General features: G+C 42.2%; 1 protein-coding gene across 1 annotated transcript in view; it reads left to right on the forward strand.

Moving 5' to 3' along the window:
* PGBD5 (piggyBac transposable element derived 5) overlaps positions 1–18,167 on the forward strand; it is a 73,993-nt gene that overhangs the window by 47,842 nt on the left and 7,984 nt on the right. The window contains exons 4-6 of the mRNA XM_042826618.1: positions 3,937–4,117; positions 11,824–12,021; positions 16,915–17,020. Coding sequence (XP_042682552.1) covers positions 3,937–4,117; positions 11,824–12,021; positions 16,915–17,020 — 485 coding nt within the window. The remainder of the gene's footprint in view (positions 1–3,936; positions 4,118–11,823; positions 12,022–16,914; positions 17,021–18,167) is intronic.

Below are 18,167 nucleotides of genomic sequence, written 5' to 3' on the forward strand. Positions count from 1 at the left end.
AACTAGAAAGAGCTACACAGTAAATGTGATCTCTGCAGACATTTGAGAGATATTGCTTTAACTGTCACCTGCAGAAGCAAAGGGTGTTACTGCCAACATCTCCATCTGTTGTCCAGCAGCAGTTGTCAAGCCTGTACTTCTGATGATGCTTTCCTGTTAAAGCGCATCAAAGGGGCACAAAGCTCTGATGCTGTCCCAAGGCAAACCAGCAGCTCTGGTGAATGGTTTAACAAATACTTTTGGTGCAGCAGCTTCTGACTGTGCCTGTGAAGGTCCTACAGTCAATTTCTGGCAATTCTGTGCTTTGTCTGCATACTGCTAAATGTTAAATAGCTCAAGTAATTAATTACAGAAGGTGAGGAGAATGCTGTGGGCTTCAGTGGTGAGGGTCTGTATGATTTGAGATAGAATGAAATAGGCTGGATGGAAAGATGAGAAGAAAAGTAAAGGCCATATGGAATCCTAGATACTTGGAAGGATATTTGAAGCTATGCTTTTGCCAGCTGTCTGTACCCAGCCACAGTTTCACAGCAGCCTTAGTGCCTTCCAACATTATGCTGCCGTCACCCATCCTCCCAGCAGAGCTGAACACAGCAAAGCTTTGAATGATGATTTTCCAAAACAAGAAGAATTGTGCCTAGAACAAAGGCTGTGCTTGTGTATGCAAGGAAGTGCCCAAGAAGAAAAAAGGAGTATGTATTTTAACATTGGAGGAGGAGGGAATGTCCAGCAGTAGATGTGGGTGTTTGGGAGAAGGACATGGGGAAGTAAACAGAGTGAAAGGGAAAGAGAATCACCATGAGACCATAACAGGGAACCTCGATTCAGAGGGAAGCCCAAAGGAAGGGTGCCAGACGTTAGCTCTGCTTACAGAACATACGGAATATGTAGCATCCAGGTATGAAAAGAGTAAGTGGGGACATGCTCTTCAGAGAAGCTACTTTCAGACCCAAAGCAGCCCATAGTAAGGGAGCAGTTGGGGCACCCACCAGTGCCAGCAGATTGTCTCATCCCTTCGCATGGGCCTCTGCAGGGAGCACAAAGTGAGCATGGAGTCTCTTGGGTGGTTTGTTCTTACTGCAGTAGGGAAGGGAAAGTGCAGAGCACTTTCCTGGGCTTAGGGATGCCTGCTTTGTTTTCAGCTCAACTGCTAACCCAAGGTCAGAACTAGTCTGTATGCAACTTTTTTGTGTCCTCTTCACCTCTTTGTCTGTAGATTTTTAAGGGCTATTTGTGTGGTCTCTCTGCTGGCGCACTACTAACTAATCTTAATTTTGATACCAATAAACCTTGATACCATGCACAACCTTTGTTGTAAAACTGTAACAATCTGCCCTTTGTATGTGTTCCACCATTAAGCTGCTCTCTTGAGTTCTATTTAATAATCTAAATAACTTACTGTAATTAATTAGTCCTAAGCTTAGCGTTGAAGAAAGCACAAATTTGACAGCTTTCAGAAGTGAATGGAGGATGGTCAGAGAATCTATGAATATTTCTGCCTATGTCCTCGTCTAAGAACTATCTTTATCAAAAGAGGGTTTACATATACTTTTTTTTATATGTAAATAATGTGTAGTTAAGACTTTCTTTTAAGATATGCTTTACACTTCTGGAATTAGTGTGTGTTTATCCTGGCACCATCTCTGTTCTGTAGCATATAGTTTACTTCAGAATACAGATCATGTATCATTTCTCAGAGGTTTTATACATAACACACTCTTCCAGGGTCTATTTCATGATGAATGAATAGCTAGGGAATATTATCTTAATTTATGTCTGGAATACCAGTGCTGGGAGATGCAACATCTAAAATAAGGAGAAGCTGTTTAATTTAATTTTGTCCCTCTCTAAGATCACTGAGATAATAAAAAATTACGGAGAGCACTATTGCAAGCATACAAGAATTTTTATTCTCTGAGCACTATGAAGAAGTTTCTTTTATGAAGGAGTATGTTAGTAAGATAAATATGCAGGAAAGCAACATTGTGTATTCTGAATGGCTGCATTCTCAAGCAAGTTTAGCAAACACTCATTCTGGATACATCACTCCAACAAACAAAGTACAGTTCCTTTTTCCTACATGAATACTGAGAACGTTTCAGCTTCAGAGAGAAGCTGAAATTCCTGAAATTTTTTGAAATTCACAGAATCACAGAATTGCAGAGGCTGGAAGGGATCTCCAGAGGTCAATGAGTCCAGCCCAAATTCCTAAAAGATTTGAAGAGGGGAAGTTCTGGAATTCCTAAAAGATTTCAGGGGGAAGTTCTTCACAAAGAGTGGTGAGGAGCTGCAACAGGCTGCCCAGATAGGCTGTGAATGCCCTATTCCTGAAGTTGTTCAAGGTCAGGTTGGATGGGGCCCTGGGCAGGCTGGTCCAGTACTAGGTATGGAGGTTGGTGGCCCTGACTGTGGCAGGGGTTTGGAACTGGATGGTCCTCGGGATTCCTTCCAACCCAAGCCATTCTGTGAATCTATGAATGTTTCAGAGCCGAAGTCACATAGATGTACCTGGACAGCTTTTTCAGAAAATAAGCATTTGTGTGTATTTAAATCTTTGAAATTAGCTTGGAGTTACAGTGCTGTTTGAATGACTGAATATGGGGTCTGCGTCTTCTCATTCCTCTTCCCAGCAAGTAATTTCTCTTGAATTTCACAACAAGATAAAGGTCAGACACCGAATTCATTTTGATGGATGTTGAACTTTAGTGAAAATTACACTTGTGAAATACTTCCAGTGAAATAAAGTTGAAGGCTTCTGTACAAAGAAAAGGTCATGCAGAGGCAGCAAGCACATAGCAGTGCAGAAGTCTCCTCTTCTAGAGGGGTCATTTATAGGAGTGAAGGAGGAGCTTTATTTCAGTGCTCCTCCTTCAGTTGGTGTGAGTATGCTAACTCTGCTGTCTTCAGTTAATTATGCTTTGTTCACATTACTGAGTGTAAATGTTCCCACTCTCTAACATGTATGTCCACCTGCAGGTGATGGTGGCAACTCTCTTGAAATGTGTAGCCATGTGAGTTGCACAGCAGCAGAACACATGCTAAAGCAACTGCAGCCTGCTGCAAATGAGCTAGACATTTCATTATTAAAAGCAGCATATTGCACTGTACTCTGCTTCCTGGTTCAGTCTGTTTTGGTGGGTTGTCTCCAAATCCTGGTCTAAAAGGATCTCTGATATAGTGCTGCGCCTGGAGAGTTTGATTAGGATGTTCTGGCTGGTTAAGTATGTACACTGCTGGCTCCTCTCATGTATGGGGGTGCACATATACTTGTATTGCAGCTTAAGTGACTGCTGCCAACAGAAATAAATCAGAATATTACTGCAGGGAAGCTCATGGGCCATTTCCTTTTGGTCATCTTGTAAAGCCTTTTTGGAACTGAAGATTCTGTACTCTCCTTTTGCTGGCAGCAGTAAAGCCTATAAAGACTCAGTAGAACACATAATCTTTTCTATGACTTCAGATTTTTTTCTTGCCAAGCAAACAGTCTTCCAACTGCACAACAGTGATAGGAAGCCCTAAAACTGACACTGTTTATTGGTAGCTACAAAAACTAAACTAGGGTAGTTTTAAAATAACAGCTCCTCAAAAGAGCCTTTAGATCACTTGTGCTCGGTCTGCTAGTTTTATTTTTTTATTGTCCACTTTATTAATGTTTTAATAAAAAAATAAAAAATAGAAGTTTTGTTATTTATATACATTAGTTATGTTATATATTTTGTACATGACTCAAGACAGTTCCTCTTCAATCAGTGTGGTTCAAGTAAGTCCAAAGACTGGAACACCTGTGCTTTAGATATTTGCAGATTATTAAGAGTATCTTCTGCCTTGATCTTTGCATTGTCTCTCTTTGAGCTGATGCACTGGCCATTGCATCTGCTTCCTCTGCCTCTGGATTCATTATAATCTTTTGTCTTTTCTCTCTGCTTCTCCTTTAAGATTTATGTCCATCTCAAAGAAGGCAGTGGTGCTGACGGGCTGGATGCTTTGAAGAACAAGCCACAGCTGCACAGTATGGTGGCCAAAAGCCTTTGTCAGAATGCCTCTGGGAAGAACTACATTATCTTCACTGGCCCAAGCATTACCAGCCTCAATCTCTTTGAAGAATTTGAGAAGCAAGGTGTGTATTGAGTGACTCACTGTGTTTTAATGATAACAGGCCTAAGGGCCTCCTGCCACTGAATTAGAAAGAACCTCCCAGAAGGCTTCAGTGAGATCTCAATTCCATGTATGGATAAGTTAGTCATCCCTCAGAAGAGATCTCATTTATGGAAAGGTACTATGAAGAGTGCTTTTTAATTTCCGTCTATGATCTTCAAAATTTCCAAGCTAAAATGAGGGTATTTAAAGTCCTGGATTTTGGACTTTGCCTTAGAAATGTGAGGTTTGATCTTCTGTATGACCTAGGGGACTTTTCAAGGCATTTCCCTATTTGCCTGTGATTTTTCTGTTCCTGTTGCTAAAAGACTAGGGATGCAGTGAATCCTTAAAGATGTGTCTTTACAAGTCCTTGCTAGTTTAGTATCAGTTAGACGTGACTTCTTGGGGTGATAATTTTATGTTGTTGCAAAAGCCCAAGCATAGTTCAGCTTTTTGCTAGTACAAATAAGCCTTAGTAGAAAAGTTGGTATTTGGAAAGCATAATAAACTCTGCATTTGCCAGGAGAATGCTCTTCATTACACCAGTGTGGCTCCTCTAGCCAATATCTTGCTTGTGCAGAGAGTATCCTCAAGACATCCTTTCTGTCAAATGCCTCTTCACCTTATGTGAAATAGCTGCATGTTACCTTGCTTTCAGAGATGCTAAAGACTTGTGACTCCCCTTGAATTATAGGCTCTCGCACTCTGGCAATCAGTTAAAAGTCATCTCAGTATAATTCTCAGCTAGTTGTTCAGTCAGCACAGCCTTTCAGGGTCATTGTGGTATGTGAAACACTTGAGAATATAATCTATAGGGGGCTACAGGGCTGTTCCCCTTTTCGACTCATGGCTGATGACTGACTTTTGCTTTTGGCATGTTTTCCATTGCAGAAGCTTAAACCCACCTCTGCCATTATAGTAATGCAACGTGCTCTAAAGCAAAGGGAACAACTCGGGATTGAGACAATATTTTGATTTGCATCTGAAACAAGCATACCAGTCAGCTATACCAGTGCTGTAGTTGAGCCCCTCAGTCCAGTACTTCAAACTGCACTGGCACTGAGGGCTGTCTCAGATGCAGAATTTAGCACCTGAGTTATTTTAGGTAAACTGGAAGCTCACAGAATACCAGTGTATTATCACAAAAGAAGTTGTTAATTTTCCAAATGCTGTAAACAGCCATATGGGAAAAAGTTGGACATATCTATGGTGCATTGGAATTAATCTTCTCCAGAAAATGACTGGTTATAACCATTACATTTTTAAGGCTAACAAAGCTGGAATGGAAAATGGCTGGTCAGAAAAAGTACAGGATATCCCACATGCTCCTTGCACATGAAATGTGTCAGGTTTAAGCATGAAGAGTGACAGACAAAGAGTCACACAGTTTCTGCTCAGCTGGGAAAGGAAAAAAACAAATATGACATGACCCTGTTAGTCCGTAACCCCAGTGGAAAAGGTAAAACCAGTTGCATGTTGTCTATTTACAGATAATTCACATTGTTTACAGAGGTATATTACTCGTGGGCTTTACACTGAGCAGGTAATTCTAATTAACAGTTTCTAGCAGGTAGAACATTCAGTAATAATGTTTTTACCACATGCAATTTGGACTTATTATTTGATCCAATATTCCATTACTATATTGATCTCAGTTTGACTCATGATTTGTTATTCTGCTTCCTGAGACGTTTACAATATTCAACAGCTCCTTGCAAAATTAAATTTCTGATCTGGTACACTCCATCACTTCCCTTACTGGCTCTGAAAAATATCTTGGAATTCCTATATCATGCAATCATAGAATGGCTTAGGTTGGAGGGGACCTTAAAGATCATTTAGTTCCAAACCACCTGCCTTGGGCAGAGTTGCCAACCATTGGATCAGACTGCCCAGGGCCCCATCCAACCTGGTCTTGAATGCCTCCAGAGAAGGGACATCTATAATTCCCGTGCCTTACCACCCTCTGAATAAAACATTTATTCCTAACATCTAACCTAAATCTCCCCTCTTTTAGTTTAAAGCCATTCCCCATTGTCCTATTGCTATCGGATCATGTAAAAAGTTGGTCCTCCTGCTTGTAAGCTCCCTTCAAGTACTGGAAGGCTGCAATGAGGTCTGCCCATAGCCTTCTCCAAGCTAAACAAGCCCAACTCCCTTAGCCTTTTTTCACAGGAGAAGGGCTCCTGCCCTTTGATCATCTTCGTGGCCCTCCTCTGGACCCACTCCAACAGTTCTGCATCCTTCCCCTGCCAGGGGCTCCAGGCCTAGACATGGTTCTCCAAATGGGGCTTCACAAGGGCAGAGTAGAAATGGAAAATCCCCTTCCTTGCCCTTCTGGTCCCCTCTCTTTTGATGCAGCCCTGGATACAGTTGGCCTTCTGGGCTGCAAGCATACACTGCTGGCTCATCCCTGGCTTTTCATCTGTGAGGACCAAGTCCTTCTCCACAGGGCTGCTCTCTTTGAGTTCTTCTTCCAGTCCGTACTTGCTTCAACCCGAATGCAGCACCTTGTACTTGCTTTGTTAAACCTTATTAGATTCTCATGTGCCCACTTTTCAAATGTGTCCAGGTCCCACTGGTTGCTGTCCCTCCCTTCTATTGTGCCAACTGCACTACTCACCTTGGTTTCAGCAGCAAACATGCTGAGGGTTCACTAAATCCCTCTGTCTGTGTTATTGATAAAGATGTTGCAGACCACTGGTCCCAAGATGGACCGTTGGGAGACACCATTTGTGACTGGCCTCCACATGGGCGTAGAGCTATTGACAACAACCCTCTGGCTGTGACAGTCCAACCAATTCTTTATCCACCTAGCAGCCCAGGCTTCAAATTCATATATCTCTACAATTTAGAGAGAAGGATGTGATGAGGGTGACCATGTCAAAGGCCTTGCAGAAGTGCAGGTAGATGACATCAGTTGCCTTTCCCTTTGTTCACCTGTGCCATCACTTCTTCATAGAAGGCCACCAGATTGGTGAGGCATGATTTGCCCTTGGTAAAGGCATGCTGGCTGTCTCGGATCTTCTCCACATCTTGCATATGCCTTAACATCTCTTCTAGGAGGATCCACTTATGATCTTTCCAGGCACAGAGGTGAGTGTAACTGGCCTATAGTTCCCCAGGTCATCCTTTCTCCTTTTCTTAAAAATGGGAGTGATGTTTCCCTTTTTCCAGTCACCAGGGACTTTGCCTGACCACCGTGATTTTGCAAATATGATGGAAAGTGCTTTGGTGACCACATAAGCGAGTTCCTTCAGAACCCTTGGATGCATGTCATCTAGCTCCATGGAGCAGATTTCATCTGCATGTTAGCTTTCCTGACCCCATCCCTGCACATTTGGACAGGATCCCTAGATTCTTCCCAGGCACCTATCGCCAATCCACTGCTTGTACTTTTTATATAAAGAAGGTCACAATGAGTGTGACATTCTTTATATAACGAGAGTGTGTCTGTTTAACAAGGATGTGGGATTGTTTGTGATTACCATGGGATACTAGGTGTTCACTCGCAGGTTTGGTAGTGTTGTTGAAGTGGAAGGACTGTGATAAACTATGAGAGATCAGATGCCAAGCGCTGGTAGAATCAGTAGGAGTTCTGGAGGAGAAGTAGAGTACTGACTGTACTGCAGAACAAGAAATGTGTTGCCAGCACCTGTTGGGATCCTGCTGCATTGGCTGTACATTTGGAGAGAGGCAGACAGAGAAGTCTGGACTCAGCCACCAAGCTGATGAATGCTGGACCACATGTTCCACTCCAAGAAGGGGATTGTGCTTGCTCAGCCCAGAGAAGGGAAGGCTTTGGGAAGGACCCAAAAAACACCCTTCCCATACCCTGGGGAGGTTATCGGGAGGATGGAGCCAGTTCTTCACTAGTTCATTATAAAAAGATGAGAGATACAAGACGTAAGCGGAACGAAAGAATTAGCTCAGATTAGATTTGAGGATTTTCTGAGGACAGTGAAGCAGGCTGCCTGGAGAGGAGTTACAGTCTCCATCCTTGGAAGTTTTCAATCCCAAACAAGATAAAGCAGTCCTGTCTGCCCTCAGAGCTCACTCTGCTTTCAGCAGGGGTTTGGACTGGAGGCCTCCTAAGTTGCCTTCCAACCTGAATTATCCTATAATCTGTTGGGTCCTACGATCCTATTAAGACTTTTGTGGAACTGTAAATGCCATTAGTTTTCCCTATGCCCCACATTCATTCCTGCAAAAATCACGATGTTCTTTTTAGAAAGCCTGCTATGTAGCACCTTTGCTGTACAACAGTAAGAATACGCATCAAGTAATATAAAGGGATATCAATGAATGTAATTCGAAGGTCTTTGGAGATACCAAGAGATGAGAAAACTTCAAAAAATAAGACTGGGAACTTTGGTCTATTTCAAAATCTAAAACCTGAATAGATTCGTTTTCTTTTTCAAGGAACATTCAAAACATTTCTTTTTCTGGCTTCTGAATAGAACTGGAAACCTGCACTGAAATGCCCCAAATTCTCTGTTCTTTGAGCAGACAGCTGCTGTTATTTGCTGTGACAGTCATTCATAGCACATATTCCTTTTCACTCCTCAAAGCAAAAGTGTTGTTCCCTACAGAGGACAGCACATCCTGAAGCCTTATGTTTCCCTTGAGGATATGAACCCTAAAAATCCCTGTTGTGCTTTCTAAACCAGCAGGAGCAGCTGGCTCTGTACTGCAGAGCACTTGGACTCATGCTGCAGGAGCAGACAGCTGGATGTCCATGGTGCTCACAGAATTGTTGCAGGGTCCTTGGTGTTTGTAACACCAAGCACATGGATTTAAGCAAGCTCACATCTCCTTGTTCCAACAGGCCCCTGAGTTGCCCTGGCTCTAACATGACCCAGTGTTGCATGCAGGATATATGGTTGAAAAATGTGTACTTCTGTCTGAACTGACTTTAGCCTGGATACTTCTGCAAATGGTATCATTTGCAGCACTGAATAGGCTTCCAAGCAAGCTCTCTCTGGCCTGGAGACCTCGGGAATGAACCTGGGTCACTCTGCCACACTTTCTCTTTTTGCTTTAATAGCCTATACCAGCTTAGGTGCTTGCATTTCTATACAGTTACTGTTTAAGACTGGTGGGGAGCCTATCTCCTTGTCTCCTGTGCACGCAGCAAACACCTGTTGTGATTTAGACTTAATTACATGCAAAAACTTCATTGATCCAGATGGGCTTAATTTTTACTGCTTCCATTGCTATAGTAACTGGGTGTTTTTTAAAAATTCTGCAGATTAAGGGTGTCATCCATGATGAGAGACACCAGTATATCTCAGAAGTACTGACTGAGCCTTTCTGTGCTGTGTAGCAGGGAGGTTATGCTGTGTGCCTCTGAGACAGGAAATGGTTCCCATTATTCTGTGTGAGGATTGAAATATCTGCTGAAGGCTTTCTCCAGGCTTACCGCCTGAGCTGAAGGGAAAGCTGCAATTAATTATTATGGGATTTCAGAGTTGTCTGTTACTATTTTGAAGCTCTAGCGCAATAATGTAGTTATTGGCTTGGTTTTATACTGCTGCAGTCTCCTGGAGAGAGTTAGTATCACCCTTCAGTGAGTCATAAACTTTAGGCAGCTCAGGAAAGTTCTCAGGCTCGTGTGTTATTAGAGCAGGAAAGTCTTACTATTGGCTAGAAGAAAGCTTTTTAAAAATTTAATATGCTAAACCTATGTTTGCAGGAACATGACCTCCATGACCTCTACAGTATTTGTGTACCTTAAAGCAAGATATTTAAAAAAAAAAAAAAAAAAAAAAAAAGCAGGTGCAATTCCTCCTGTATTGATTCTAGGCCTGTTGCCATCAGGCTTTTCTTCTCTTTTGTAGAGGGAAATTATAGATTTCCAAGGATTGATTTCTTTCCTTAGAAATAACCAATCAAGTGCCTTCCTCTTTCTGAATAAGCTCCAGTGCTGTGTTGGTTGACCTTCTTCTGACGTGAGTCTCTTATGTTTCTGATGGAAAAGTCTTAGATCCTTATAGATGTGCCCACAAAAACTAGATGAATCCTTGAGTATTTGCTATTACTGTATCAGTATTCCATTAATGTTTGTGAATCCTAGCTGCTGAGTATGCTTAGAATGCCAGGCTCTATATGAACCAAGGGCAAAGGCTGTACTTGCCCTCAAGAACTTGCATTGTTACAGGCAGACAGACAGAAGCAGAAGAGTCATGTGAGTGGAAATCCAAGAATGCAGTAATGCTCTTTGGAATCCAGAAACTGTAATCTGTCATAGCATTTCCCCTTTAAGGATATCCAATTATCCATTGTGGAAAATTAAGCACGATGAAAAAATTGATTAAATGGTGTTAACTGACATATTAGCTTCAGACTACTGCAGACTTCAGCTGCCATATGAATGATGTACACAGATGTCACCTACTTCCATGCCCATCCATTTTTTCCGTGCAGGTGGATTAAAGCAAAGCCTAGGGACACTGAAGAAATTTCTATCCAGGATTTCCTCGAGTTTAATTAACTTGCTCAAGAAGATCTCCTTCTCCTTGAAAGCAGACCATTATTATTTCATGACCTAGTGAGAAGTTCAAGCATTTTCATCATTAATTTAGTTTCAAAGTCTTGTCTATTCCTACCTGGCTGCACTGAGATGTACTTTGTGGCATTGGATGTTGTTCAGGAGGAGAAATAGGAGCTAAGATGAGCCTGGGAATAAAGGGCTGTGAGGGGAGCATATCATTTGGTTTTAGTTCTCACAACCCTACTCTGTTATCAGTTGTCAGATTAATCTTCCCCAGGCTAAGTTCATTTTGCCTGTGACAGTAACTGATGAATGACCTACCTGTGCTTATCTCAACTCATGAGCTTGTCCATTGTATGTTCTCTCCCTCTCCTGCTGAGGAGGAGAGTGAGATTGTGACTTGGTGTGAACCTGATGACCAACCAAAGAAAACCTACCACAGGGCTTTTGTCTCCTTTCCCTAAAATCTGCTCTCATGAAACTTTGTGTTTCCATTTTCTCCATCATTTAGAGCGTGCATTTTTTTTTAACTGGCCCATGGTTTCAGTAGTTCTTAAATGCTTATCCATGATTTCTTTAATAAACTAGATTACCCATGTGCAAGAAATGCCAAGATAAAGAACAAGAACTGGATGGCACAGTGAAGCAGCAGATTTATCAACTGTGTATATTATGAAAGGTATAATAGGAGCAACGTATGAGATTTCAGTTAACAGTGAAGATGTTACAGCTTTCTTTCCCTCCTTGCTTCCTCCGCAATTTATTCTCTCAGTTAAACATGAAAGAGTCTCTTGGATCATAAATTCTGATTTGTTCCGTAATACATATCACTGCTTGTATTTTTCAGTCCAATTTAAAACCTGGTGAGGAATATTACATGGGTTATAGATGTCATTATTGAGAAGACACCCTGCATTCTTCTCCTTGTCACTGCACTGTGTCTGTGCAGGAAATGTCAGTACATTCCATCTTAAAAGCGGGCTTTCTGCACTTGTCTCATTTTCCAGAGCCATTCAGAATGGACACAAATGTTAGGTACTGCAGGCAGAAGCCAATTGGCTGATGTATTTGTTGGACTATAGCATTGTAGGACAAGCTGTTTTTTAGTCAGGTCAGTTGGACTTGCTCCGTTGCTCCTGCTTTTTGGGTCCATGTGATGTTTTGCTGATAATGAGTGCTTTTTTCACATGCAGAAATTTACTGCTGTGGGTTGCTGAGCGCCAGGAAGAGTGACTGTACAGGCCTACCTCCATCCATGCTGAACAACCCTGACACTCCCCAGTCCAGAGGACAATACAGAATAAGAATGAAGGGAAACATGTCCTTGATCTGCTGGTACAACAAAGGGCACTTCCGTTTTCTGACTAACGCCTATTCACCGGTTCAACAAGGTAAGCAGTATTCCTGCTGCTCGTCTGGAAAGTGCACATGCTTTAAGTGACAAGGCAAGATGAGTCATGGAGTTTGATTATAAGCCTGAACAAAGAGCTTGATCATAATATCCTAGAGAAATGATTGCAGTAGTGATGACTTCCCTTTGTGTCTTCTTACAGCTATTATATTTTCCTATTCAAAGGTTAAAAAAGCCTTTTGCTAATGCAGCAGCCTTTGCCTGTACTGGTAAAGACTGTACCTTTTAGGTATAAAGATAATATCTCTGCTGGTGGTCAGAGAAGGGGAGTGTTGTTGTATGACGCTATACTAGTCACATTTGCAAAACATCTTGTGGGATTGCTGCTGCAGAAAAAATAATGAATGACATTATACACTTAAAACTCAGAGCAGGTCCTACAATTAATTTATTTTATCCAGTAAAAACACAGTCACAAACAAATGTATTTTTGCGAGAAGAAAATTAAGGCTTCCTGTTACATTAAACTGGTTTTGGCAGTTGATGAAAAGAAATGAAAACAGATAACTTGAATAGTTCAAATGATGGCCAGAAGTTTCTTGATGACTAAAATCTTTTCCATTTCAAAAATATATAAATATTTTAACTTAGAAACTATATGATACAACATGACAACTCTTTGAAAATCTGCATCAGTGGAAATGTTGCTTCAGTTTATCTTCATTTTATTACTCAGAATTACGTGTAACTGTCTGAGACAAACCACTAAGTGTAAAGCCACCAATTCACAGGCATCAGGGAGACTCACGTTCTGAGCCCCACCATCGTCTCTGCCACGACCTATGCAGTAGGTGGGCTTTGGTGACAGGGAGAGCTAATTGCCCCTTTCAGAGAGGGGCCATGAGAGGCTGAAGTTGATGGTGGCCCTCCCAGTGGTTTAAGGTTCTTTGGTTAGGACTTGTGCATGTGTTGGATAAGACCTCACAGTGCTCACCAAATGCCTGCTGGGACAGCCAAGAGAGTTCAGGGTGAATCAGAGCGGAAAACTGAGAGGTTTTTTCAGAGCTGTGCTGGGGAGAAAAGAGTCTCCAGTGAAGGTCTGAGAACAGATGGAGGTTCAGCAGGAGGGTAAGAGACCAGATTGCTTGCCGCTAATTTGGCATCTCTGAAGTCAGTGCAGCAAGAGTGGTTGAAGGCAACTTGACCACCAAAGTCTCCTCTAAATGATGTAAACATGGAGGAGGAAGAAATTTGTGTTCCTTGAGGCAATCCTGAAGCACAGACCTGCTGAATAAGTGTGTTAAGTGGGAGAGGAGTAAGGAGTAAATGGGACTGAAACCTACGTGGAATAGTCAGAGACTGGAGCCAGTGGGATTACTTGACAGTAAATTGTGGATTTCTACATTGAGCATAAACGTTAGTGAGAGTAGAGAGGCCATGAAAACAAAACATAAAAACATAGAAGATAAGATGGACAAAGCAAAACCTAGAGTGAGAACAGAGGCAGGTGTAGCTAATAGTGAGCTATGTATTGCAATTTAAAGGAAAGTAGGGAAGGTAAACCTTGCATATACTTGGAGGGCAAATCCCACCAAGCCAGAGGCACTGGAGGGCAGTACTCTTGTCACCGTTGATCTATGAGTGCTATTCTTAGATGCAGCACATTATTTATTATAGATGTTTTGAAGCAGTATGTCGTAATACATCATCTTGGATGCTAAAAGATGAGTCTTATTCCTTTAGTTTTGCAAAAAAAAAAAAAAAAAGTCCTCTTTAGTCTGCTGTGAAGTACAAATTTTCTGCCTAGAACAAAATTCAGTGTTTTCTTAATTTCCCTGAAGTTTTAACTTGAGTTTAATTTTCTTTTGTGTCAGTACTGCAGAAGTCAAAAGCAATTTCCAGAGAGTAAAAAGTTATCCTTAATATAAACCAGGTGATATGCTGGTCCAAACCTTCCTGTCCGGGTGACATGGCCACATTTTGTTTTCCATTCAAGATCTGGAACCGGCTTTCCACACATCTCCAGGGCTGTGTTCTAGAAACAACAAAAATCTTCTCTACTTTTTTATTTTTTTATTTTTAAACAAAGCAAAACAGAGAAGGCAGCAACCTCTCTTGCACACAGCAGGATGATCAGGAACTCAGGGAATCCTGGGATTTCTGGTCTACAGAAGGAATAGGGAACCTCAGGGTCCCTGGTGTTGTGTAGTGTTCCCAGCCTGCTGGAGACTGTGAAAATCCCATGGCTTTGGCAGCATGTAGAGCTGGAAATGTCAGCTTCTTTGCAATTAGGGGGGCTGGGCTGCTTTCTTTTGAGCGTATTATGTTTAAGCAAAAACTTATTGAACCCAAGATCCTTTGGAGAAGCAGCTTCTTTCTGAGAAGAGCTTTCGTAGATGCCAGCTCTACTTAGAAACTATATATATATATTAGACATTAGCTAATGATAAAAATGACGTTTGAGCTACACATGCAGAGAACAAGGACCAAAAAGCTGCAGGTGACACGGTCTCACCAGTGACTGGTGGTGGTAAAAGGTTGATGTAGGGTTTAACACTTAGGAGTTCGGACTAGATAGAAAGCTAAAGGGAGACAAGGGGAGCATGGAGAGGCAGTTGGAGAGGAGACAGTGGTAATGACAACAACAAAGCATGATCAGGAGCCAGCTGCTAATAACATCCTACTGACACAGCCAGTATCAAATGCTGCAGTCCCCTGGGAAGCTCTCATTAGCTTCTCTTTGCTGTCCATGCCTTTTCTGCCCACCCTGCCTTGAAGATTGTACAGCGGGAACCAAAAAAAAGATGGGAGATGTGGAAGCATTGCTTTTGTGTACACTGCTTTGATAAGCAAGCCCCAGTGTGGTTCTTAGTCCTGGAGGAGCTGGAGTGAGGAATGCCTGCTGACATCTTTGTTTCCTGAAAAAAATTCTAATTGCAAAAATGGAAAGTCTGGGGTAAGATGCGGAATGTTAAAAAATATGTTTCAGGACAGGGAAGCTCTAGGATTATAACTTTAAATTTACACATGTTCTTTCTGAGATGAAATCATGGGGTTGTGTCCAAGTATGGTGAGACTTAGGATGGAATGAAGGCAAGCCCTTGAACATTAGTCCTTGTGCCAAGCTGCCTGTCTGCAGCTCTGATAAAGAACTGTAACAAATTTACATCCAGATCAAAAGCCATATAGCACTTGGAACGTGAAACAATCCAAACCTAAAGCTGATGCCAGCAGCCTGCACCAGAGCGGCAGGCAGGCAGGAGAAGGCAGGCGCAGGCTGCAGCGCAGGCGGTGTTCTCCCCTGGAAGGCTGCCAAGGACTGAGCACAGTGATGCTGGGGAAGGACCAGGAGGGGAAATAACTCATCTGAGGTGCCGGTGAGTCAGCTTGCTTGGGGCTTCCTGCCACAGAGACCTGCAGCTATGAATGACCCAGCTCCGAGGGGTTGCCTTGTAGCTATGGAATAAGCCTAGAGAAGGCCGTAAGGATAATGTGCATATGAAGCTATGTAATATTCTCAGTACAGAGGAACACTGCACAGAATACAATAGAAAGTGAGAGGGAGTGTGTGGTGCCCACATAGTTGACATCACAATGCATTGTTCAGGAAAGTGAATACAAAGCAAATTGCAAAGGAAATATAAATTCTCCAAGGGAAGATGAGGGGGAGAAGAGAGGGAACATTTGCACTCTGTTCTGGAGGGGAAGAGGTGAGTGTTGAACGTTTTAAAGGTGACATTGTTCTTGACTCATGAAAAATCAGCATTTAAAAACCCCAAATAAATTGCTGCGTGGCTCAGCAGTAACATGACATTTAGTATGTGTCACAAGTCTTGCTTCAAAATAGAGCCTGCCAGCTAGGACAGCACAGGGAGCTTGACAGAGATAATGGATGGAATGAGACTTCCAGCCGAAGGAATGAAATGGTGAAGTCTGCAGTCAAAACGTGAGGAGCATTTTAGGGATGACTGTAGAAGACTTGGCAGAAGGAAGGAAATGGGAGTTTGAAGGTTGAAGAAGTGAGGAAGCCCAGGATCACATCTGTACCGAAAAACACTTGTGCCCAGCAGGGAGCAGGGGATCATCCCTAGACAGTAATCTGTAGCCGTGGAGCAAGAGATGGTCCATACCGTGTAGACCTGACAATCAAATGCTGAAGGAATATGAAGTCAAAAATGAGGAAATGAGGGAACAGACTCAGTAAGGTACTACAGATTTATTTCATTCATCCTTCCCTTCTACAGACAGCCACCCTTGCTGAATGGGAAGGATATGGAAGACTGGAGTAACAAAGGAAAGAGCTGGGGCAGTTTCTTGGAAGAGCATTGGGCTCATAAATACTACGGTAGTGTTGGAAGAAGCCAGTGAAAGACACACCAAACAAACTGAGGCTACTCTTCTTTTTGTTGTTGTTAGGTTATTTTTTTGTTTTTGCCAAGTAGCACCCACTGGAGTGGAAGTCCTGTTGCTTTTGTTCTTCAGGGGAGATATGAGGAAGGGATCTCATTTCAGGGGACTTGTTTAGGACTATTAGAACTCAAAGCAGGAAATATCAAGTTACAGCTCTAGATTTGACCGCAACTCACTGTGAACTAGCAGAAGAGAAACTAATACGCTATTGGTAGGGGGCCACTGTAGGACTAGGGTAGTGGTTTTTCTGCCTGAAACATGGTGAGAACATTTGTCTCCGTAACACCTTTTCACCTCCAACTAAATATTGATTTATCTTCCTTTTTCCCTTGTTCAGTGTACTATCAATGAAAAAAAATGTCAAATTAGCATCTCCATTCCGGGTAACAGAGAGGCCGCGTCCCAGTTTTGGACAGAAACTTGCAAAAATTTATTTTGTAATGCTCAGTGTATGTAAACTGTATCTTTCAATGGCTACACCTACTGTGTGGATTTAAAACTGTTATATTTCTAATTGATGCAGGAGTTATAATTAAGAGAAAAAGCGGAGAAATTCCATGCCCCTTGGCGGTTGAAGCATTTGCTGCTCACCTTAGCTATATCTGCAAATACGACGACAAATACAGCAAGTAAGTGAGAAGGGGTTGGGGGTGAGGGAGTTTCTTTCTTTCATTGCTTCTCCATGAACTGCAGCTGTGAGCCCAGTCCTGCTTTCACTTAATTCATTTCTGTCCAAACTCTTGTTCTAATCAAAGATCAGAATCTGGCTCTGCACAGTGGTGAGAGCTGCACTGCTAGACGCACTGTAGAGAATCTCTGCAGGAGTATAGAGATGAATGAGCACTAATCATTAAGCACATTGCATTTTTTACTGCTTCCTTTCACCTTTTGAATAATCTCAAAGACCTGCCATTCTCGCTTTGGCTCTATCTACCTACCTACCAATCCAAAAAAGAAAATTACGTGTTCATGTTCTTAGCATCTTGAAAATGACTTGTAAGAGGAGTTGGAAAGATGAGCCAAGAGGCAGATGTTATTCTTGGCCACATCAAATTCAAGGCTAGGTTGAGAATTCAGCAAAGGTCTCCAAGTCTCTCAGGGTAGCTCAGTCTCCACTCCTATCAGCAGGTGGTGATGATCTGTCTTGGTGCTATTTGAGCCACCTTGAGCCTGAAGATGCTCAGCTGCGAATACAGAGCCAATCTAGGTGGATTGTGAGAACAGAATATAGATATTTGGGCTCCTTGGTTCCGTTTGATGTCCTCATTGCTAGCTCTTAATGTAATGGAGAAACAGAGACAAGTATAACAGCAGTGGGGAAGCTTGGCTGTGGGTGTAGCAGTGAGATGCAGATGATTTCATGAGCTGAAAACTGAGGAGAAAAAGCAGCAGAGATTTTCTAAATTAATCTGAGCAAAGTCGCAAGAATTGGGTATGTGGAAAGCAATGTGAAAAGAGATTAGGTAGTAGATTTAAATGATTACTAAAATCATTGAAGAGAATATTCTGGTAATCCTAGAATTAGTCAGAACCTAAATATAAGGTGGTCAGTCTGTCCTAGTTCTTCTGCCCTATGGAGAGGAGGTGCTCTGCATACCAGCACTGTATGCTCTGTTTCTGCCCCCATATCCTCCCACATGCTGTTGACAACAGCAGAAATAATTTTTCTCTTACAGTTGAAATAACTGCGAGAGGCATCAGCAGTATTCCCTAAACTGTAGCCTAATGGGCCTGAATCTTTTATTTTAGTTACAGTCTGAAGGGATTCAGACCAAT

This window comes from Centrocercus urophasianus, unplaced genomic scaffold (genome assembly GCF_019232065.1).
Source record: "Centrocercus urophasianus isolate 14NV4802_14NV808 unplaced genomic scaffold, USGS_Curo_1.0 seq_10, whole genome shotgun sequence".
Lineage (NCBI taxonomy): Eukaryota > Metazoa > Chordata > Aves > Galliformes > Phasianidae > Centrocercus > Centrocercus urophasianus.